Source organism: Rattus rattus, chromosome 8 (assembly GCF_011064425.1).
Source record: "Rattus rattus isolate New Zealand chromosome 8, Rrattus_CSIRO_v1, whole genome shotgun sequence".
Lineage (NCBI taxonomy): Eukaryota > Metazoa > Chordata > Mammalia > Rodentia > Muridae > Rattus > Rattus rattus.
Window position 1 is genome coordinate 31,039,498 of NC_046161.1, and position 22,630 is coordinate 31,062,127.

The window sequence follows — 22,630 nt, forward strand, 5'->3', positions numbered from 1 at the left end:
AACAAATAAGAATTCAGCCTACTTCCCATATAGTATAAATGCTGTAGAATAGTTTAAGTCCATTTCTTCCTGAAATGAATCCTTTATGACCTTTGTAAATATGTTTTTGTTCTAAAATGGTTAAAACCCTCTAAGGCTTTATAATTGATGCTTATCAGCAGGCAGTACCAACTCTAAATTTCTAGACCAGCCTCTGTTGCTACTTGTTCATGTCTATATTTTCTTTCTTCTGTCTGATGCTACTCATTTGATGCTCTTCAACCTGGAGACCTTTACCAACACACTATTGTCACCGTCTACCAGAAGTCAGAAGAGGAGTCAGATCCCCTTGGACTGATGTTCTGGGTGGTTGTGAGCCACCAGGTGGATGCTGGGAACTGACCCCAGGTCCCCTGCAAGAGCAACAAGTGCTCTTAACTGCTGAGCCATCTCTCCACCCTCAACTTGCTTTCTCTCCTTCTTGTTTTAATACTTGTTTTCTGTTTTTAGGAATTGTTTTCTGCGTAACTCGTGTAAACTAGTATAAGCTCTAGAAGATGTTTTCTTCCAGAAAGGGTTTACTTGTATGTTTAGCCACACAGCTGGGCGAGGGCCAGATCACTTGAAGCCTAACTGGAGTCAAACTGATATAATTTAGGCTTTGTAAAAACCTCATCCAAGGGCTGGGAGATGGATCAACAAGTATCAGTGTTCTCTCCACAGGCATGAGGACCAAGTTCAAATCCCTAGCACCCGTGTAAAAAGCTGGACACAGCTGCAAGTGTACCTATGACCCCAGTGCTATGCAAGGTAGAGATAAGAGGACTGCTGTGGTTTGCAGGCTGCCAGCCCAGCTCCAAATTCAATGAGGAACCTTCTCTCCAAAGAAAAGGTGGAGAGTGATAGAGCAGGCACCAGATGTTGTCTTCTGGCCTTGGCATGCACAAAAGGCCATGCATGTGCACCTGCACAGACAGCTGAGCACACACCACACGCTCCCACACGTGCATGTCCTTTTTAAGGCCCAGCCTATTCCTGTTTCAGTCTTCCCTTTAGGATGTAGCCCTTTGAGGGCCCCAGTGAAAAGCCTGTGGGTGTTTCTTCTTCACAGGCCCTGAACTCCAGTGTTGCCCTCCAAGCCCTGATGCTTCCAGAAGTTCCGCTCAGGTTCTGAGCTTCTCAGTTCTTGAGCTCACAGAGTTTCGTCAGCTCTCAGCTGAGCAGATGCCTCAGGAGCATCTGACCTTCTGACAGTCACGTTCACCGTCTCTACACCCTTAGCCACATAAGTACTTTAGTAACTCTCAATACCTTGAATAGATTAAAAGTAAAAATTTTCTAACCTTTTATCGGTTATTAGCAGGACAGATATTGCGTTATAAACTAAACAGCCAGGAGCCTGGAATATAAATTTTAAGAAATACTTTCGGGGTTGAAGATTTAGCTCAGTGGTAGAGCACTTGCCTAGCAAGCGCAAGGCCGTGGGTTCGGTCCCCAGCTCCGAAAAAAAAAGAAGAAATACTTTCAATAAGTCACAGTAGCATTCTAATTTCCCTGACCAGTGATATTTCTGAGCTTTTTAAATTCCCCAATTTCATAATTAATACTAATGCCAGGTCCTCAGCTATGAAGTCCCAGCGCCTCCTACCCTTAGTCCTTTGCCAAGCCCCAGGTCTCCTCTACTTCCTTCCATATCCCGACATGTGGTCGCATCTATTTGCTTCTTTACCTCTGCTAGTCTGGGAACAGGACCTCTGCTGTCTTTACCTTGTTATGCACAGTGCCTACCACAGCCCTTGCCAGTTGGAGGAGTCTTCCATAGGAGCGTATCTATGAAGGCCCATACACTCGTTGAGTTCTGTCTAATAGTAGTTTGAAACTAGAATGACTTCACCTTTACATTACCCCGTGTTTTAACATATTCAGAGCCTGCGGGTAGCATGTGCCGAGTCCACAGGGGAACTTTGGGGTCCACTGAGTACGAGAGTGGGAGATGCTAACAACAAAGTGCAAAGTGGGAGGAGACACTGATCATGTGAACACTGTTAAGAGTTCTGAGCTGAATAAAACAGCCACGGGAGAAAACCAGAAGTAGCGCCCTATTCTGTTGAGGCGTGACGCGCCCAAGCCGAGGCTCTGGTTCTAACTGCAGCGTATTCACGTCTGTACCTGCTGTTCCTTCAGCTGGACCTGCATGGAGAAAACATGGGCCATGTTCATATTTTTGCCATACCATCTAAAGTTAAAATTAGATCCCTGATGTGTGAATTCCATTAACTGTATAGTCAGTGTGCTTTCTTACTTGACAGAAAAGTTGGATTTATTTAAGTTAATGACTCAATTTACTAACAGCTGTCTGGTTCTCTTTCAGACTCATCTCTATCTTCTTGCTCAGAGCTGGTCTTTCCGATGACTTTGAGCCACCAGAACCCAACTCCTTTCCTAATTTGTTTGTCCCAGAAACCTGCCCTCCCATGTGTTAAAGATGGAAATAAAGAATTCCGGTCTCTGTTTCTCTAACGGCCTATCTCAGCCACGCAGCTGCTCACCTCTGTCCCTCCCCGCCCGCCTTACATTAAAGCCTAGCAGAGCCTCAACTGTAAACTTTTCTTAGTCCCAATTTTAGAAATTAAAAAGAAAAAAAGTGATAGTAACAGAGGAACGGCTTGATCTTCAACAGATGGCAGTGATGAAACATTGACAGTTTAACCATGTTTCAGGCAGAACCTAAACTAGAACCCACTCCTTCAGAGGCACTCTGGGTTTCGCCTGAGTCTCCGGGTAGGGGCCTGAGAAGGAACGTGTCAGAAGACTGAGTTCACCGACAGTAAAACAAACAGAAAGCTCAAAGAGAAGTCGAGTTTGAAAAAGAATTACTGTACACCTAAGGAAACAGAATATGGTGCTTCCTGGGAAGTACAGCAGGACAGTAAAAGCAGGTCCTGAGATGGCCCAAACCTCACCGTTAGCACGCAGTGGCATTAAATACATATTATAAATATGTTCGGGACTTACAGGAAAATAAACACTCAGGAAATGAACACGTGGGCGTTTCAGCCGAGGAAAATCCAAATCCAAACTTCATGTCTGAGAAGTTGTGGTACGTGAATGGGAAGTGTGCAGAGTGAGCTCGACAGCCATTGGAAGAGGCAACAGAAGAACCAAAGACCTAGGAGGCGGGGTCACAGAAATTACCCAGGATGAAGCTGGAGGCAGGAAATAAAAGTAGAATGGATTTGAAATGAAGTAGAACTGGTAAATTCCAGGGAACTAATTTGACAATGGGGGAAAAAAAAATCTTAAAACTGCTGGCTTCCAAATGTCTAGTCTGAGTTGGGGAAAGCAACTGTGAGGGGTTAATACTGACTGTCAGGTAGCAGGGCCTAGAATCACCTAGGAGACAAAGCTGTAAACGTGGCTGTGAGGGAGTTCTTGGGCCAGGTTAACTGGAAAGTGGAAAGACCCGCAGTGAGTGTGGACCCGAGTCCCAGACTGAATAGAGAGGAGAAATGGAGCACCAGCTTCTTGACTGCAGATGCAGTGTCACCAGCTACCTCCAGTCCTGTCGCCAAACCATCCACACGGTGGTGCATCACACCGGTGAACTTGGACCTAGAGTGGACCCCTCTTTCGTTACGTGGCTGTTGTTGGGACTCTGTCGTAGCACTGAGAAAGGAAACCAGTGCGCCACCTGACCTCACGGGTTCCCCCTGATACTGACTGTCGTAAGGCCTGTTCTCCCGTGTGGCTGCCGTGTGCCCAAGCCTTCTTTCCTTTGTTTTTCTCCCTCAGTCCTCCTTCTGCCTGCTGTGTTTAGGGACTAGTTAATGACATGGGAGTTGTTTCCTGACAGGGGCATACAGGAAGTACATGAGTTGGGTCATCGTGGAAGGTTCTGTCCTTGGGTGGTTTTCCTTCGGAACATTTTCCTATCATCGTCCACTACAACCGCAGTTTTCAGGGTCTCGGTATTTCTCAATCCTAATGAGTCAATTAGTTATTTTTCAAGCATAAATCTTAAGAGTTACTGAGTACAAAGCATTCAATATGTTTAACTTAAGCTTATTTTAATTATTGATGCCCCTAAACACTCAGTTCTGTTTCTCGGCTTAAATCTGCAGGTGTTTCACCAAAACCAACAGTCCCCTTCCTGTGGTCCCAGTGGTAGCCTCTTATCCTCAGGATGGGCTGGAAATGAAGCCCCTCGGTGTCATGAAGTTCCCTGTGTGTCCAGTTTCCACAGTTCCTGATGGTGGCCAGGTACCTGAGGAGTGCCTCAAGGACAGCGTGGCACCAGCACCTACCCAGCGTACATGCCGCCAGGACAACACAAGCGACATCAATTCTGATTCCACAGAAGACACAGCAGAGTTCAACAGAGGTACAGGGAGCCATTTTCCTCCTTCCGTTCCTGGTCCCTGGTGGGCTGAAAGCTGTGTCAGGAAAGCCACACCTGTGCTCGGCTCCCAGAACACATAGAAGACTGGGTGGGAACGTTGGGCACTGGACGAAAAGATAAAGGTGGATAAGAGATTCTTGGAACTTCTCTGTCATTATACCCATCAGCACAGCATCTAAATACTAATCAGAGCTGACCCTGCTTAGCTTTTCAGATCCCATGAGGTCCAACACACTCAGACTGCAGTAGCAGCAGATGGCTCAGGTTGCTAATCCCATTGCATCATGGGAAGTTATTCAAACAGGTGTGGACTTATTAGTACCAGACCTGCTGGGATGATGCGTTTTATGAGCATGGGCCCTGCGTCTCTTTGCATTGTCTATAGGAATATAAACTTTCTTAGGGGCTCGTAGGGGAATCATTATACTTTCAAATGACTTACATAGGTTTTTAAAGTGTTCTTTCTTCCTCGGATCCAAACCACACGTAAGCAGGACTCCCTTTTGTGTGTTTCTCTATTATTCAACATACTGTTTTCAGAAACAGCTGTATGAAGCCCGTTTATTAATCCGCAATGTACCCAAATCTCCCTGTTTTTCAGGAGACAGCAGCAGTCATTCAGAAGCAGAGGACAAAGTTTTCAGTTGGAGTCCTCTTATTTTGTCACCTGTCTTGGAGGACTGCAGTGAGAAGACGGCGTGGTGTCCTCCTGGCCCCCCTCTAGACGGGCTGTCAGTGGTCCTTCAGCAAGCCCAAGAGACCTGAGAGGAATGTGAGCCGGCCTCTTCATGTTCCCACTGCAAGCCAGTAACTGCACCACACAGGCCTGGGGACAAACTGTGTGAAGGACATTAATTCGAATCAGAGAAAACCATTATTTATTTTTTGGTAGTAGTAATGTCATGAATGTATCTTAAAATGTGCGCCCTTTTATATTATTTATGCCTTATGTTTTCCCTTCTCCATTTCTTCCTCCCCCTATTTTTTTTTATGCAGAGTTTTTAATCATCTGGAGAGCAGGGCATCATTCTGTGTCTCCCGGGGCCGTCAGTTGGCAGGCTTCCATCTTGTGGCCTGTTCAGTTGTGGGGAGAGGATTGCCCAAGCCATTTCACATTTGTCCAGTCGTTCCTAGATGGAAAAACTGTTACCTCTCCCATGTCGTCAGACTTTTGGGAACATTTAGAAATCAACCATAGTTGTGATCATATGTTTATAATAGCCAACCCAGCTGACACACTTTTGAGACCTTCCAGAAAAATACTAATACTGACTTATTTTCTCTCTGTGCCTGGGTACAAGTAGCGATCAATCTTCTAGGTATCAAACTAGCCAGTGTTGTTATGAACACAGAAACATGTAAAGTCTGTTTGGATTATTGTATTATATAGAAAGGGAACCAGATTCAGAAGGAAAATTAATGCCTTCATGGTCCACTGCTCCTATTATCTTAATTTACAAAATGGCCACCATGAGTTCTTCGCACTGCTTGCAGAGGTATATAATAAATACAAAAGTGAGGCCTTTAAACTGATAGTCTGAAGAGAAGGATATTACATGCCTCAAGAAAGAGGAGGGCTGAAGGGACCTCTAAGTGAAGCTCTTCCCTCTGTCCCATACTGCTTGTGGTGTTTACACTACCTGAAGGCTGACATTTTTGTCACTTCCAGTGTTGACAGTATCCTGGAGGATCTGAGCGAGCATGTGTGACTCAGCCTTCTGCCACTAGAGCAGAATTCCTGAGGTGATTGTCTTATAACACAGGGTTGTCTTGACTCCCAGTTTTAGAAGTTCTAGCTGTGGCTGAACAGACCTGTAGCTTTGGACCCGTGTTGAGGAAGCATATCATGGTGGGCATGCATGGCAGAGCGAAAAAGCTTAAACTGTAAAGCAGGGGGGGGGGACGGGGAGGAGCGGAGTGTTCAAGGCTCCACTGAGAGCATGCCTCAATGGTCTGACAACCTCACACTCCCCCTCTTCAAGAGTCTGCCACCTCCGAAACATGCTGCCGTGGGAACCAGACTTCGAACACACAGGCTTTGGAAGACAGTATCCAAACTGCAGCAGAATGTCAGGGAAGGCTTAGCTGTGAGAGAGGGTTTGAGGGCATTTTTCTGACAGTCTTTCTGGCCGCCATCACTATGAGCAGTAACTCTGGCTTCAGTCTGCAGGGTCCACGCAGTCAGTTACTGTTCTCTGAGCGACAAGAACATTGCAGCTGTCTTTGGAAGGCTTACATGCATTTCAACAGCTTGAACCAAGCCCTAGTGGATCACAGATCTGCTTTTGAATGGTGTATCCCTTAGTGGGGCAGGGGGAAGGGAACCAATATTATTTCTCTTTATGCAGAATCAAACAATTCCAGGATACGTTTTGTTTTCGTTTCCCGCAAAGCGAAAGAGAATACGGTACCATACTAATCAACTCTATATACATGCGTCAGTATTCCCTTACGTATGCCTGTGTCTTTTATAAATAGAACTGCTAGTGGGAGTGTGTGCTGTTTCAGCAGAGCCACTGCGCAAGAGTTCCTTCTGTAAAATTGCAGTAAATAGAATTCCATAGCTGGGTAGCGGGGTGCTATAGAAGCAAGTTCTATGATCCTGGGGTTCATGGCCATAGTGTAAAACATCTGCAATTAGTTTTGGAGGTGCTTAGCTGTAGCCTTACATCTTGACTTGCCAAGGATGGCATAGAGACCTACTGTGCGCTTTGCCAGTTGAGTTGGAACTAAGCCGTCTCGGAGCAGGGCGTTTAGGAAAGCAGGAAGCAAATGTCCGTGGGCAATCAGTTGTTCACTGTGACTCATGAAACAGGTAGGTCGGCACGAGCCTTGGGTCAGAACTGCTTTTAAAGATTGAGTTTGACGTGGGGCTTGCCCACGAGGATAATGAAATTCCCTTACCTTTAGGGCAATCTCATTGTGGACTGCTTTATTTATGATTAGTAACGCTGTTTTAAGTGTTAACCCTTTTATTGTATTTTATTTATAAAAAATGGCTTTATATATTGAGATATATAAAATATAAATATAAATCTATATAATTGCCTTTATATTTAGGAGTTTGAGTTCTCCTTAGTGTGAGTTTCTGTGAACTTTCATGCTCTGCACAGTCACCAGAAATGGTTGTAGCAAGTGTCACTTCTCCAGGAATCAAGAGGACATAGGAAAAATGTGTGTGGGTGGGTGTGGGGGGGGGTCACCAGTCATTCCTACGTGGAATGGCATGCACTTGTGGAGGGATAATTGTTTATTGAGTTCCCTGTTTATTACTGTTATCTCATCTGACCCCCACAGCAAATAGACAGAGTAGGCATGAAGTTCTCAGCTCATGAGTGAGCTAGAGCCCGCACTGGAGCCCAGTTTACCTGACCCATCACCCATGCCCCATTTACCTGCTTTCTGGAAGTGTTATGGTTCACCCTCCATGGAACCAGTCCAGAACATGTGCATTGTCCACCCCTGCTGCGAACTTTCTCTGTGAGGCTCCGACTGCAGCTGGTGGGGCTTCCCTCTGTCCACCCTCATCCCAAACTGGCGGGGCTCTTACCAAGTACATCATCTTCAGGAATCTCTCTTTGACACCCTCCCCTTACCCTCACCCAACTCCTACCCTCTCCTAACCCCGTGAAGATTTAACCTTCAACTGGCTCACTGGCCATGAACCTGGTAGGGGCCTCTTCATGTATTGGGTGAGTCTTCCTTTAGCGTTAAACTTCCCTAGGCCTGGTAAATCGTGTCACCTTTCCCTGGTTGTGTTCACCAATTACGTAGCCGACTCTGGTGACAGGTGCTATACAGGGTATAGGTTAATTGCGTCACTCTAAACTATTGAGGTGATCTCACTGTTGAACGGTTTTTACTGGGTTCTCTTTGTACAGTTGTTATTCCAGGCTGATGACGTCACTTCTCTGTGTCAGCCCCAGCACTACCAGGAAACTGTGTGGAACTGTCCTTTACCTGTATGGCTCGCTCTGACCGCATTGACCCTGAGATGCATGTTTTGTACTATATTGAAAAAAAATGTTTTATTTTCCTTAAAGTTGTGCTATTATGTGTGAAATTGTACATACTCTAAGTGATGTAGTTTTGACCGGTTTTATTTGGTTGACATGATTTTATATTAAAAGAGAATGCTGCTTTCACACACAGTCGCCTGTGAAGAGGGATACACACACACACACACACACACACACACACACACACACTTTTGGGCACAGAGTGGCATGTGAGTAAGAGTTGTCCCATTTGGAAACTTTCCAGAACCTCTGCCCTGCTCTGCAAAGTCCCTTAGAGCACCCAAGGACCCAGCCACCTCTCCCTTGTTGTGGCTGCCAGTATTAGGAGGGAGCAGGACCACAGCAGCTGTCTACGAGGGAGTCTGAGGGACCCCAAAAGGAGCTTAGCATGAGATAGAAGGATGGGAAAGTAAGGAGAGAGGAGGTTCTTCTCCCCATAGTGTCTGTAGTAGCACCCCCAAGGAAACTCGCTTTACTCCCCTGAATAGTAGAAGTCAATTATCTTCCCTGACCAGAAAACCAGCAAAATCCTTTCTATAAGGTGTAGACATTTTGTATTTCATTTCTCATACTTAAATAAGCCACTTTTAACCCTGAGGCCCCGCCCTGAGGGCTGCGAGGAAAGCTGAAACCAAAGAAGCGTCTTAGGTTTCTCCCAGTTTTCTGTCTCCCGTCAGGCGCCACTTTCTGCACTGCTGGCAGATCAGCCCCTTGCCTCCGCGGCTGTTTCTTCTCATCCGAGTCCTCTGCAGAGCAGCTCTGAGTTCTGACTCCCCTCCCTCTGTCAGCCAAACAAGCGCTCACTTGTGCCTCGCCCAGATCTCAGACTCGCACTGGCAGCTGTCAGAGTGTGATTTTGGAACAGCCTCTGCTCTCTGTCAGCCAACTCCCCCAGGCCTGGTGACTGGAGTGTTGCTGAATACCTCTGCTGGCACAGATTCCGGGAGTCTGACCGCTGCACGGTCAGCGATGTTCCCAAGCTGCACTCGAGCAGAGGGAGCACATACCTAGGCACCTGATTCTTCTCGCCAATAAGCAACCAGCTCGGGAGTTGTAATTGAAATGGCTCTGCTAGACATCAGCTGTAATTGAGTCAGGGGTTATTCAACCCAGTGTGCCCTCCCCCCCTCTTTCTGCAAAGAACTCAGCTCTCAATTCCCTGGTACCAGAGAGCATTCCCTGTGCTGTTTTCAATTGCTCGCAGATGCCTTCCCTGTTGTATCCAGTTGTGTGTTTTTCCTCTATCTGCCACAAGCTGGACCAGTGCTTCTTGTGTCATGGGGAGCACTGTAACTGGGCCATGGACCACTTCTTGAGTCTGGATGTCGGATTGGAAGTAGTTGATACCTGGGTGTTGGATGGGGAAGGGAGAATTGCCTCCTTAAGTTTTAAGACCAAAGTCTGATGGAGTCGTTCCACCCTGCCTGCCTTGCACCTTTACTGACCTTACGGTGTTGCAGTCACTGTGATGGTGACATTTACTGGAGCATCAGTGGGTTCTTGTACAGGGTCTGGACTTGAGGTGATAGATGCTGTTTCCGTGCCTAGAAAGGACATAAGTGGACAGAGAAGAGCAAGTGGGGATGTGGGGCCTGCTCTCAGACCACTTGACATGCATGGGACATGCATGGAAACCAGCAGTGGACTCTTGTGTAGTCATCGGCACTGATGGTGCCTACCTGCTGGGGCCTCGGTGCTTTCCCTGGAGGCCCTCTGTTGCAGCTCGTGTTCCCTGAGGTGGGAGAGGTGGGAGAGGTTAGGGGAGGGAGGGAGGGAGGAAGGAGAGAGAGGGGGGATAGGGATGTTTTAGGCATCTGCACCTTCCTAGCCTTCCTTCCCAATTAAGAAAAGTCTGAACCCCATGAAGATAAGTTGCACACTCACATAGGAACAAGCAGTCGCCTCAGGCCTGTGAGAAGAAATAAAGGGCATTACTTGACCAGTGCAGTGTGGACCCCAGGAAAATGGCCCTCCCCTTCCTAGTGGGCTCCATACAGAGTCTAAGGGGAATGGCCCCAATGCCTGAAGCTGGCTGGGGTCTTGACCCTCAGAGGATGACATCACAGCAAAGGAAGAGTCTAGCTTCTCCTGTAGGTAGGTCTACACTTGGCCACCCTACGGGGTCAAACAGCCCATCCTTTCAGATTCCCACTCACAGGGGAAAGTGTGTGGGTGCCGGGCAGCATACTGGAACACCAACAAAGAGGTCGCCAATGCCACCACCGCTCCTGTGCCTGCAGCACCCAGTACAGCTGGGTAGGCACTGAAGGCAGGGTCCACTAGGAGGTGAGAGCACGGATGGTATTAACTACCCCCATCAATGAACGTAGGCAACAGTGACTCACAGGGGGCAGAGACGGTGCCCTGTGCCTCCCAAAGGCTCTGCTGCCTGCTGTGGGTGGGGGACCCTGGGAATGTGGAGTTCAGTTCTTTCCCATCGTAAGAGGTGTTCTGGCTGCCTGGTGCTGACGGTTTGCACCCCCAGCCAAATCCCCACTTCTGGCAGAAGATACATAAGGAAACTACTTATTTTGGCAATCTTGGGGCTGAAGGAACCAGACCATAAAATAAGGAATAGAAGGAGCAACAGGACACCGAGCCCTCCTATTCCGAGATGGAGGACTGAGGCACAGAATGGGTTCCTCATAAACCCTTAGCATCCCGTTCCTTCTCCAGTGCCTTCTGGTTGAAACTGGATTAGGGGTCTGCTCCTGTGCCTGGGGCCTCCTGAGCTGCCCTAGGAGAGTCAGGAAAGAGCAGTAGGAAAGGACAGATAGGACGCGTGCACGATAGGCTAAAGGACAAGGCAAAGGGCTGGAGCATGGTACCCTGTGGAGGGGAGCATGGGGCATGTTTCAGTTTTCTGGGGGCTGGGGTGGGAGGAGGTGAGTTCTTCCCTGCAGCTAGCCCAGCACCTGGTGTCTTCACCTCTGAAGGATGTCCTGCCGTGTGGTGATTCATAGCCAAGATACGGAAGGCATAAAGGACCGCTGGGTCCAACCCCCCCAGATGCCGGTCCCTGCTCTCCGGCTCAATGTCACTAGCTGCTACCTCCCAAGCACCGGCTTCTGAGCTGGGGACACTGGCCCTCTGCTGCACCAGAAAGCCTGTCAGGTTGCCAGGGCCGTAGATGGCCCACTGCAGCTGCACCTCTCTCCGCTGTCGCCTGTAGGTCAGTCGGCTGATGGTGACGTTGGGAGGAGCTGGATACCCTGGAGGGAAGATGGAGACACAGACAGTCTGCCTAGCAACAGTTACATGGCTTTCCCCTGTGGATAGAGAGTTTGCAGAGAGGAGAGATAGACGGGATGGTGTGTGTATCCCCGAGCATCTTTAAGCCCCACTTTCTCATTGATAAAATGAGGGAATGAGGACTTCTGTGTGCCTGGATTCCAACAGATTCATACTCACCTGGGCCATGCTCTAGAAGGGGCCCAAATTTTGGAGAGGGTAATTTTCAGAGCTTTCTGCGAAGCTCTCTGCAGCCATTGATCACCTACATCTCTTGCCACGGGAGCACACACATCCTTTACACTTACTCAGGATCTCCAGCAGCACACTCTGGCTACTGTTGCCCAAGGCATTGCGGGCCACACACTGGTAAGTGCCCCTGTGGTGTGCTGGGTCAGCATCTCGGACTTGAAGGCGCAGGTGGGTACCCTCAGGGTGTAGCGTGAATCCAAAAGTACTCCCTTCCAACTGCTGTTGCTGGGGTCCCAGCCAGAGGAGCTGAGCAGGTGGTGTGCCCCGCTGGAGAGCACAGTCCAGCCAGGCCTCTTCTCCCTCCAGCACTGACACTCGGGGTTCAGTCACTGTCAGCTGTGGGACTTCTGCAAAGACAGAGAAGGTAAGGCTGAGTCAACAGCTGTTGAGAAGGTGGTGGCCACCGCTGCTGGGAAGGTGGTGGGAGTGAATAGAGAGGGCAGCTCTTCTTAGGCTACTCAGCCCTCCTGTTCAGACTCCTGATGTGGTCTTCTCTAGGATCTGCTGGTCATTGCAGTGTTCCTGAATGTTCTCCCACCTCCCCATCCCAGCCTCTCCTACTTCAGGCAGGGGTTGTGTTTACTCACTTCCCTACCAGCACCTAGCAGGGGCCTCCTTCCTGTACTGGCCTGCCATCTCCTTGCTGGTACAATGCAGGACGTAGAAGGCACTCAGCCTCTACAGGCCCCAGACTGTCAGGTGAATTTTTTACAATGGAATTTCTGAAACTGATTAATCAGGAAGGAACTATTTTGGGCTGAGGGTCTCCTTAAAGCCCCCAAAGTATGCTAGCCTCAAAGACTTTGGAAAGTAAGTGGGAAATCCTTTTGTGAGATCTGTTGCGTGTGATAACTCCTGTTTGCTCTCCCGAAATCTTAAACCTTTCTGTATTGGACTCTTTTCTTTTCAGTTGTTCATAGATTGGAAAGGGGGTGGGTGAAGACAGAAGAAGGAATCAAACTGTAGATAAAGCAAGGGACACAGGTAGAGAGAGCTTTGCTACTTGAAACATCGAAAGCCAAGAGTATGGTCAGGCACCTCCCTTCTGCAAACGAGAAAGTGAGACATGCAGCCAGTGTCCCCACACCACTCAGTACTGCCCAGTGATGTCCAATACAGACCATAGCCACCAGCCACATATGACCACTGAGCACTTGAAGTAAGGCCAGGACACATTGAGATGCATGGCAATCATAAAATGGCTGCATTTTCAAGATGGTGAAAAGAATGTTAAATAACTCATAAATAACATTGTTACATGGGAAAGAATTTTAACTATATTAAATTAAATAAATTACATCTAGCTCATATTATATTTTTATTGGACATCACTGACCTCAACCAACCTCTCTCATTTTATGGATTAAATGGGGTGTGGGGGAGTGCTGGTAAGATGCCTCTGTGTAGAGGAGCTTGCCACCAAGCCTGACAACCTGGGTTCACATGGAGTCCTCAGAATGCACATGGAAGGGGAAAATCACCTACTAGGTTTCAGACTTCTACAGAGTGGTAAGGATTCATGCGTGCGTGCATGAGCACGTGTGCGTGCGTACACACATACACACACACACACACACACACACACACACACACACACACCAAGTAAATAGTTTGAGCTCCTGGAAAGTGAATCCGTCTCTCTTGACTCACTTCTGCAGCCTAGAACTGCCCACCAGAGCCCCTAACCCTAGTTCTGAAGAGCTCCCCCTGTCCAAACCCCAGAACCATGATTAGCGTCCTGCTCACCCAGCCTTAGCTGGCAGTGGGAGCCAGGCGCCTTGAGTGGGTGAGAACCCTGGCAAGTGAACTCTCTGCCTGCCAGTTCGCTCTGAGCCTGCAGGAGGTAGACAGCCTGGGAAGGGCTCAGGTTACTCAGTGACTGCTGCTGTCTGTCCAGCCAGCTCAGCATTGCCGGAGGTTCACCTCCAGGCCACTCACAGCTCAGCATGATAAACTGGTCACCTACTGTGGCTGTGGTCCAACAAGTAGGGCTCCCAGAAGGTTCCCCTGGAAAGAAATAAGATCAACGTGGCTTCGTGGGAAGGGGAAGGGCTTGACAAGCCCACCTCTCCCCTAAGTTACTTCTCCACTCACTCTCAGTCTGCATCCCTTATCCAGGGCTGACCATGGGCAGCACAAAGGTGGGGGACAGACACTAAGCAGCTCTCTATAAGAAGTATTAGCTTATAGATAGACCCTTTGAAGACAGAACCACTAGAACTCTGTCTTTGGCATGGGTATACAGAAGAAGATACATTGGAAGAGAACATTGGCCGAGAGAGCTCTGAAGGTCTATTTCCAGATCAACGTATAATAGGCAGAAGCAGAATGTGAGTGTGAGGATGTCACAGGCCAGGGCTCAGGGCAGAAACTGAAAAGAGCTGAATCCATGATGGGCAGGAAGCTGAGAACTAAATGTCACCATCTCCTTGTTCCCTGAAATGTCTGGGAGTCAGAGCTTAATTTCAGACCCCAGGACCTTCTAGATGTCCCCTGATTTGTACCCACACAGCCTAGGATACCAGCATTCTGGGTGGTACCTGTGTCTACTTACAGAGAGTGACCCTGCAGAAGATGGGTATAGCCAAGGTTGGGTGCTGTCCCATACAGGTGAAGACGCTACCATTTGGAAGTCCGGTGACTGTATAACTCCAGGTGACATTGCTGGAGGCACTTGGGCCAATCCCCTGGGGCCCTTCCCAGTGGAGTTGAGCATTTGGAAAACCCCCAGGCCAGGCGCACAGCAGGGTCACACCCTCGAGGGTGGGGAGCACAGCGCAGGAGGGCTGCCCCTCAGGGGGATCTGGGTAGAGAGGCGGGTGAGAAGGAGCTGAAGAGGAGTTCTTTGCCAGTGCCCAGCAGGCCTGACCCAGGTCAGGGTGTGGAGAACAGGGGTGACAAAGGAGGAGGGAATAGGCAAGTGGGGTTGGCAAAGAAATGTTAAGCCTTTGGGTCCAGGAACAAAGGGTTAAGGGCAGTTCAGAGCTCCTGCAGGATTCCAAGGGCCCCATGAAAGGCCCTTGGTTTTCATCTTTGCCCCGGGCAGCTGGCCTCTCTGGCATTGCAGTACCCCTCTCTGTGCCTCAGTCCAGGTCTTGAGAACATGGAGACAATGACTTTGGGAAGAACTGGGGAAGAGTAGGATCTTCCCGTCTCCTAGCCTCTTCCCATGGTCTCCCTTAGCCTTTCCCTAGTTCTCCCCCACAGCCAACAGCTTTGACCCTAGGTTCCCCAAGGGCGGCTGGAGGCTGCCTGACTCGTGTGTGGCTAAACTCCAGATTCGGATGCTCTCCCCACCCAACACTCACAGTAGATGGTGAGCTGGACTGTGGTCTGGGTGTGGGTATCGAGGTGTCTGTTGTGGGCCAGGCAGGTGTACAGGCCCGTGTGGGTGCGGCTAGCACTGGCGATGATGTAGGTGGCCCCGGTGTGGATCTGAGAGTTGTCACGGAACCACACATAGTGACTAGGTGGATTGGATGCAGCCAGGCAGCTCAGCGTCACCTCCTCCTTCTCGCTGGCCCAGAACCCATCTTCAGAGAATCCCAGCGGTTCCACAGTGATCACAGGCTTGTCTGGACCATCTGGAGGGCAAGGAAGGTTCATCACATCACTCCATCCTCGCCCTTTCATCCACTCATGCTATTGTTGCTGGTTCTCTTCATCCATTCCAGGAGCGCATGGTGCACACGGGCTGTCTGTAAGCCCTGTCTGTGCTGTCTCCTCCAGTTGCTCAGAGCCTGGGAAGGATGGGTCTCAGGCATGGTACAGAATTGAGCGGGCAAGGCTGCTGGAGGCAAGAGTCTCATGTTGTGAGAACTGAGCTTGGAGTGCAAGGTTGGGCTGAAGCGGGGGCCCTACTAGGCAGAGGAGAAAGAGGGCGAATGAGGAGCTTACTCTAGGTGTCTGGGACTGAGGGATTGCCTGAGGAATGGTTGGCTACTCCAGATTCCAGAAAGGAAGAAACGATGGCAGGCCAATATTCTAGGCATAGACCCTACAGCCAGTGGTAGTATTCACTTCGTTGAGTAGCTGCCTTGTCCTCTCCTGTTCTCCAAAATTGGGTTCTTCACTCCTGACATTCTCTCCAAGTCCCAGAGGGTTTGGAAGTCTCTGCCTGCCTTCTTTCTGCTGCTACCTCTTTCCCCAGATCTCCTGCTCACATCACTGCTCCATGTTTTCAGTCTGTAATCCCCCAGGACCTAGTTTATGACTAAGGGGGCGCCATCTGTTCCTGCTCCTTAAAACCTTGGGGCCCCTGGGCAGGCTAACATATTCTTGAATATCAAGAGGTAGAGGCAGGAGGATCAGGAACTCAAGACCAGCCTGGGCAATGCGATGAGGACAACCTAGACTGGAAAAAAAAAAAAAAAGAGCAACTAAGCAGACCTCTCTAGACCACCATGGCTCTATAGGTGCAGGGGGGCACTGTGTGGATTTAAATTGCTGATAGTCAACCTTAGTAAAAATAGCAAATTCAACCAAACCACACACTGGTTTTTACTTCAGTATTTACGTTATCCAAATAGATCCCAAACAATATTTCAACAGCTACTGAATTTAAAAGTTATTGTGATGTTTTGCATTTTCTTATTTCAAGGAAGTTTTCAAAATCATGGGTGTGCTTTGCCCTTATTCATAGAGCTCAAATTGGCCACATTCTCAAGTGACCAAAGACACACATGTGGCCACCGGTCTGGACACTGGAGCAGCCTTCTCCTCCTCCAGACTTGACCTTCTGATTTCTAACAGGTGCCCTCAGCCTTGTCTTGTGGACCAGCTTGCTGTCCTCTCTGCATTATGGCCCTTCCTCCTGATCCTCCAAGGGGTCTGCTGCTCTGTCAGAGCCTTACATACTCAACATAAAGACCAACTTTTCAGGCCACTCCCCAAGTGGTATGTAAGCTCATGAATGCGAGTAGACACTCCTTTTCCTAGGAAAGGGAATTCATGACTTTCAAAGGTTAAAAACCTTGATATGAGAGACATGTTGGGTCCCGATGAGGAAAACATCCTCTACTACACACCTTTTGGAGTCTCTGGAAGACTGGAGGACTCTTGTGAAAAAATATGGGGAGATCAGGCATGGGAGCAGAGGCAAACTTGGGGGGGGGCAAGTCCAACTCACAGATGACATCTAGGAAGGCTCCGTCACTCTTGAGCTCGTTGACTGCATTGCCCACATTGCACGTGTACCAGCCTAGGTGGGTCCGGTTGACAGGATCTAGCTGGAGCCTTGGTTGGGAAAGACCCACCAGGACCTCTCCAGGGCCTTGGGGTGTATGATGGTGCCAGGAGAAGGCCAATGGCTCTGTGCCCTCCCTCACAGCACAAGTGGCCACCACGGAGACGCCTTCCACTGGGGACGGGTCATTCAGTTGCACTCGAGGCTTAGACACAGGCACTGATGAGAAGACAGAGAAGCCTTTGGTTTGCCACATAGACCAATCAGCGTTCAGGGACTCTTGCCCTGATGCCCATGGGATTGTCTGGACACTTGATCTGGAACATCCCTTCCTCCAAATCCTATGTTTCCTCACTTCCAGGAGTCACCCTTTAAATCTGGGGCTCACCACATGCAATGAGAATGGGAAATGCATGCAAAGAGATAGAAAACAGGAAGCAGGTTAGCCGAAGGCTGGTGACAACCAGACTTGGTGCCTCACCCAGCACGGTTAGCGTGAGGTACGAGTAGGTGGTGTGGACCTGGCCACCTGACATGAGCAAGGTCTGGCACAGGAAGTGGCCACAGGCACCCTCTCGGAGCTCCTCTATCACCAGGGTGCTGTTCCTCAGACTCACGACCCCCAGAGCTAATGCCCAGGACTCCACCTTCGAAGAGCCTCCATTGGTGACTGCCACAGGCCGGAGAACCAGGGAACCCAGTGGAGCGAAGCTCCAGAGGACTGCCACCGGGGCAGGCCCAGTTCTGCACTCTAGCTCCACAGATTTGCCCCGCACTCCTTGGATAGACGAAGCCTCTTCCCCAGGGGTGTTCAAGGTTGGGTAGGGTTGGTCTGGGAACACAAGAGACAAGCATGATATCTGTGTTGCTCTAGATTCCAGGGTGCATTCCACCCCATAGCCTGGAGCCTTTTATGCATTCTGTAGGCTCAGGTAGTCCAGTGGACTACTGTGGCTAGTGGGCAAGAGAGTCCCTGAAGGAGCCTGCGGGGCTCCCTATTTAGATGCACTGAAGAGAGCTTAATTGTCATAGAGGGGCATCCTGGAGCAGAGCCTCCCCTCTCCACTCTTGCCTGCTTGCTGCCTCCCACATCCATCCATCCATCCATCCATCCATCCATCCATCCATCCATCCATCCATCCATCCAATCATTTGCCAAAAACCACCTCAGACTAGGGAGTTGGAATTCCAAAGTTTGAGAAGGGGTCAGAGATCAGAAGTCTGTCTTTTGTTTGTTTGTTTGTTTGTTTTAAAGATTCATTGTATTTATCTATGCGTTTGTATGGACCTGTACACATGTGTCTGTTTGAGTATATGTGTACTTGTGTGTATTCGGATGCACATGCAGAAACCAGAAGAGGATATTGGATCCCTCAGAGCCCTCTAGGAGAAACAGGTGCTTGCAGGGATGCCTAGTTTGTTACATGGACTCTGAGATTCAAAGTGATCTCCTCATGATTGCTTAACCATCAACTCCTCTCTCCATCACCAAGACTGTCTTCAACAAGCATCCTACAGTGAGTCTGATTAGGTGGATGACCATGGCGATCCTGGGGACACAAGAGAGCTACACAGAGTCTGGAGGTTTCCCTGTAAGGATTCCAGACTGGGACTCTAGCTTCCTCAAATCCTACTGTGACCCAGGGGGAAGAGAGAAGTTTTTACCTGTCCACCCAACTCCATTGATTTATCAACTAACAATAGAGCAGCACATTAAGTATTAGAGCTAGTGAGGCTAAGTAAATGTTGGCAGATAGATGGCGTGACTGCATGCCATTAAATGACTATGTGAATGCAGAAAGGGAAGAAATAATGGGATGTGAGGCGGGATGGAGGAAGGTCTGAGTGTCACTCACCCGAGGCCCCTGGATGCAGTAGGCAGAAGAGTATGAGCAGCCGGCAGCTGGGTCTGTGATGGGCGCTCAGACCCACCATGGCCCCATCAGGGCATCTGAGGCTCCTGCCTAACTCCCGAAGCCCTCTCTTCAGGGCACAGGAATCCTGGAGGATGGGGATCACACTCAGGTCGCCAACCTCAGCCATCCTGATACCCCTGCTCTCCTATTACCCTCGCTGCCTGATAGCTCATGGATTATTTACCTGATAATTCACTCTATCCATAAGGCGGAGTTAGGGAGGGACAGGCCTAGCTGAGAGGACGGGTATACCCAACTGAATGATATTCACAGAACGTGGTGGTGAATAAGGCCTCCAACCTAAAGATCTGCCACCTGCCCAACATTAGGTTCCAAGGGAAGGCACTAAGGTTCAACACACTGATGAACGACCTTCATCCCTTCTGAGTTGTGCCCCTCCCGCCATTTTGTGAGCAGAGGCTTAGTCGGAGGAGTCAAACATAGGCGAAGGAGTATGGGATTTCAAGAAGTTTCTAACTTCTCGGAACTTTGGTAACTTCATAGATAAATGGAATTACACTCTAAGCTATGATACATTGTGAACATTGCTGAAAATTTACATTAGTGTGTTGTGAACATTTGGATTTTGGTAATTTCCTATGTCTTGACTTGGGTAGGGCTGTAGTTCATAAAGCCTTAAAATGGTATGTACTCTATGCTGGATATGATTCCCTCATCTATCTGTACATGGGAACACATACACATATACAGGTGAGCCTTGCCTAGTATACAGTAGGTGCACCATTTGTGCTCCTGACCGGGTTTAACTGATGAAGTGTGGCATCTGGAGCTGCAGCAGAACAGCATTTTCTCCAGAGTTCTCTTATACCTCATCTTGATATTTGCTATCACATCCTGTTGCCTTCATGGTCTTTGAGTGACAGTCTGACATGGGGTCAGATTTTTCCATCCTCTTTGGCAGGGTTGAAGGGAGGGTGAGATTCCTGGACTCCAGTGACACAGGAGATCTGATGCCTGGTGTCAAGTTCTGCTGACAGGATCGCTGTCGAGGTAAAAGAACCTAGGCAGGTTCTTCTTGGGTTCAGAGATGCTCTTTGACCTTTTTTCATTTTGCCTTCGGACAGTAGCCCTGAGGACAGAGTCTATCTCCCTCTTCCCCAACCCATGGCCAAGGTCTCCCATGCCCTCTTGGAGTCTTGAGCCCCCAATTCCATCAGCTCAGATGGAGAACAGAAGAGAAGGTTGTCCTTGAGACTCAGATTCTGACTACGTAGTGAGGACGGATCCTAAGGATCATTCGTTTTGATCTCCATGTTTCTCAAAGTTGGACCGTTCAGAACCTCCTTAGATGGTGAAGAGATGGCTTAGTGGTGAAGCACTTGCCATGCAAGTCTGAGGACTGGAGTTTGGATTCACAAATGTCATATAGGCAGGGTGGCCCACCTATAATTCCAACCTCAGAAGGCAGAGACAGGAGATCCCCAGAGCAAGCTGGCTAATGAGATGAGCTCAGAATTTGACAGGGATTCTTCTTCATTGAATAAGTGGGAAGAGTGATTGAGGCTTACTCCTAACATTAGGCTCGGGCCTCCATATACACAGGCATTGTCCCCTCTATGTGTGCTCCCTCAAATGCAAACATAAACACAAACATGCAACTAAAATGGAGAAAGAAAAACAATTAGATGAGCTTTGAGGATGAGTAGTGGAGGACCTTGTATTGCCTTCCACTCAAGGTATTCGGTAGCCTGTCTCATGTGGAACTGAGCCAGTCTCCAATGTATAACAAGGACACATGCTTCACTATGTTCATAGCAGTCTTGTTTATAATAGCCAGAAGCTGGAAATAACCCAGATATCCTTCAACAGAGGAATGGATACAGAAAATGTGGTCCATCTACACAATGGAGTACTACTCAGCTATCAAAAACAATGACTTCATGAAATTCATAGGCAAATGGATGGGACTAGAAAATATCACCCTGAGTGAGGTAACCCAATCTCTCTCTCTCTCTCTCTCTCTCTCTCTCTCTCTCTCTCTCTCTCACACACACACACACACACACACACAGACACACACACACACACACCCCAAAAACAAAACAAAACAAACAAAAAAAACCAAAAAAGACCACACGTGGTATGCACTCACTGATAAGTGGATAGTATCCCAAAAGCTAGAATTACCCAAGATCCAATCCACAGCCTCATAAAGCTCAAGTAGAAGGATGACAAAAATGAGTGCTTCAGTCCTTCTTAAAAGGGGGGAACAAAAATATTCACAGGAGGAAATATGGAGACAAAGTTTGGAGCAGAGACTGAAGGAAAGACCATCCAGAGATTGCCCCATTTGGGGATCCAGTCCACATACCCACACCAAACCCAGACAATATTGCTGATGCCAAGAAGTACATGCTAACAGGAGCCTGATATAGCTGTCTCCTGAGAGGCTTTGCCAGAGCATGACAAATACAGAGGAGCCAACCATTGAACCAAGAATGGAGTCCCTATTCGAGGAGTTAGAGAAAGGCATGAAAGAGCTGAAGGAGTATACAACCCCTTAAGAACAATAATACCAACCAACCAGAGCTCCTAGGGACCTAAACCACTACCCAAAGAGTACACATGGACAGATCCACGGCTCCAGCTGCATATGTAGCGGAGGATGGCCTTGTTTGGCATCAATGGGAGGAGAAGCCCTTGGTCCTGCCAAGGCTGGATCCCCCAGTGTAGGGGAATGTCAGGGCAGGGAGGTGGGAAGGAGTGGGTGGATAGGTCAGGGAACACCCTCATAAAAGAGGGGAGTTGGGGGATAGGATGAGGGTTTATGGATGGGAAACCAGGAAAGGGGATAACATTTGAAATGTAAATAAAAAAATCGAATTTAAAAAAAAAGAAAAAGAAAAGAACTGAGAAAGTATGAATTAGGAAATTTTTACAGGAAGCTCCTACCTGTAAGAAGGGTTTGTCCTGCCCTAGAAGTTACTCTATGCTGCCTGCAAAATTAGTCCCAATTCCTCTCTGTTATCTAGGGGCAGCAAGATCACAGAAGATTCAGGTGCGTTTCTCAGTTCACACTTTATTTTTAAAATAAGGGACACCCTAGGAAAGAAAGTTGGGAAAAGAGGGATATTCATCAGTTTCCTCCAAGGAAATAGGACCAATAAAATGTGTGTGTTTATTTTAATATAAACTGTTGTGCTGGGGATGGCACAGGGCCTTCCACATCCGAGGTAAGTGTTCACCACTGAGGCACGTGCTAGCCCCTCAGGACAAGATTTGTTATAAAGACTCTGTTCGTGTGATTCTTTGCATGGATAAGCTGTGGTACCCAAGGGAACTAGTTTTTCCCTGGGAGACTGAAGGTAGGAAGAGATGGATGGGGTAGGTGTCTCAACAACTCTGTGAGGAAGTCTGCCAGGCACATTTTCTAATCATGCTCAAATTCTCTCCACCTTTGTTTTCTGTGTGCCATATAGCTCTCCAGGCCTGGGTATTTTCCAGTTTGTCTCTGTCTGCTCTTGCACCATGGGTCACTCTGCCCAGTCAGGGGTCTGCAGAATTTCTGAGTTAATTCTCTTCTGCTAGGAATACTCAAAATCCTCCAGCTATATGCATTGGGAGGGTGTTTATTGTTCCTGTTAGGTCATGTGTGTTGACCATTAGGAAATGATTGCACTCTTAAATC

The 22,630-nt window shown here is 48.5% G+C and overlaps 2 protein-coding genes across 2 annotated transcripts in view; one reads left to right on the forward strand and one right to left on the reverse strand.

Annotated features, from left to right (window-relative positions):
- Positions 1–8,523, forward strand: part of Cdon (cell adhesion associated, oncogene regulated) — an 86,052-nt gene extending 77,529 nt beyond the window's left edge. Inside the window, exons 19-20 of the mRNA XM_032909338.1 lie at positions 4,101–4,360; positions 4,980–8,523. Of these exons, the coding sequence (XP_032765229.1) occupies positions 4,101–4,360; positions 4,980–5,143 (424 nt within the window). The 3' untranslated portion in view covers positions 5,144–8,523. The remainder of the gene's footprint in view (positions 1–4,100; positions 4,361–4,979) is intronic.
- Positions 8,524–9,843: 1,320 nt separating this feature from the next.
- On the reverse strand, positions 9,844–19,000 carry Vsig10l2 (V-set and immunoglobulin domain containing 10 like 2). The gene is made up of 12 exons (XM_032909385.1): positions 18,922–19,000; positions 17,547–17,897; positions 17,009–17,284; positions 15,189–15,464; positions 14,435–14,683; positions 13,627–13,887; positions 11,937–12,227; positions 11,313–11,609; positions 10,554–10,676; positions 10,282–10,306; positions 10,077–10,129; positions 9,844–9,941 (listed from the first exon to the last, which is right to left on the reverse strand). Exons 1-12 carry the CDS (start codon positions 18,998–19,000, stop codon positions 9,844–9,846), a joined length of 2,379 nt encoding a protein of 792 aa, XP_032765276.1.
- Positions 19,001–22,630: the final 3,630 nt, after the last annotated feature.

What these genes read in the sequence shown, in the direction of transcription:
- Vsig10l2 (XM_032909385.1), bottom strand. Translation starts at nt 19,000, where the DNA reads ATGGTGGGTCTGAGCGCCCATCACAGACCCAGCTGCCGGCTGCTCATA. An exon ending in TGTGCTGCTGGAGATCCTGA is followed by an intron (nt 11,610 to 11,936) that starts GTAAGTGTAAAG and finishes TCTTCCCTCCAG; the next exon opens with GGTATCCAGCTCCTCCCAAC. An exon ending in TTCAGAGGTGAAGACACCAG is followed by an intron (nt 10,677 to 11,312) that starts GTGCTGGGCTAG and finishes CTCACCTCCTAG; the next exon opens with TGGACCCTGCCTTCAGTGCC.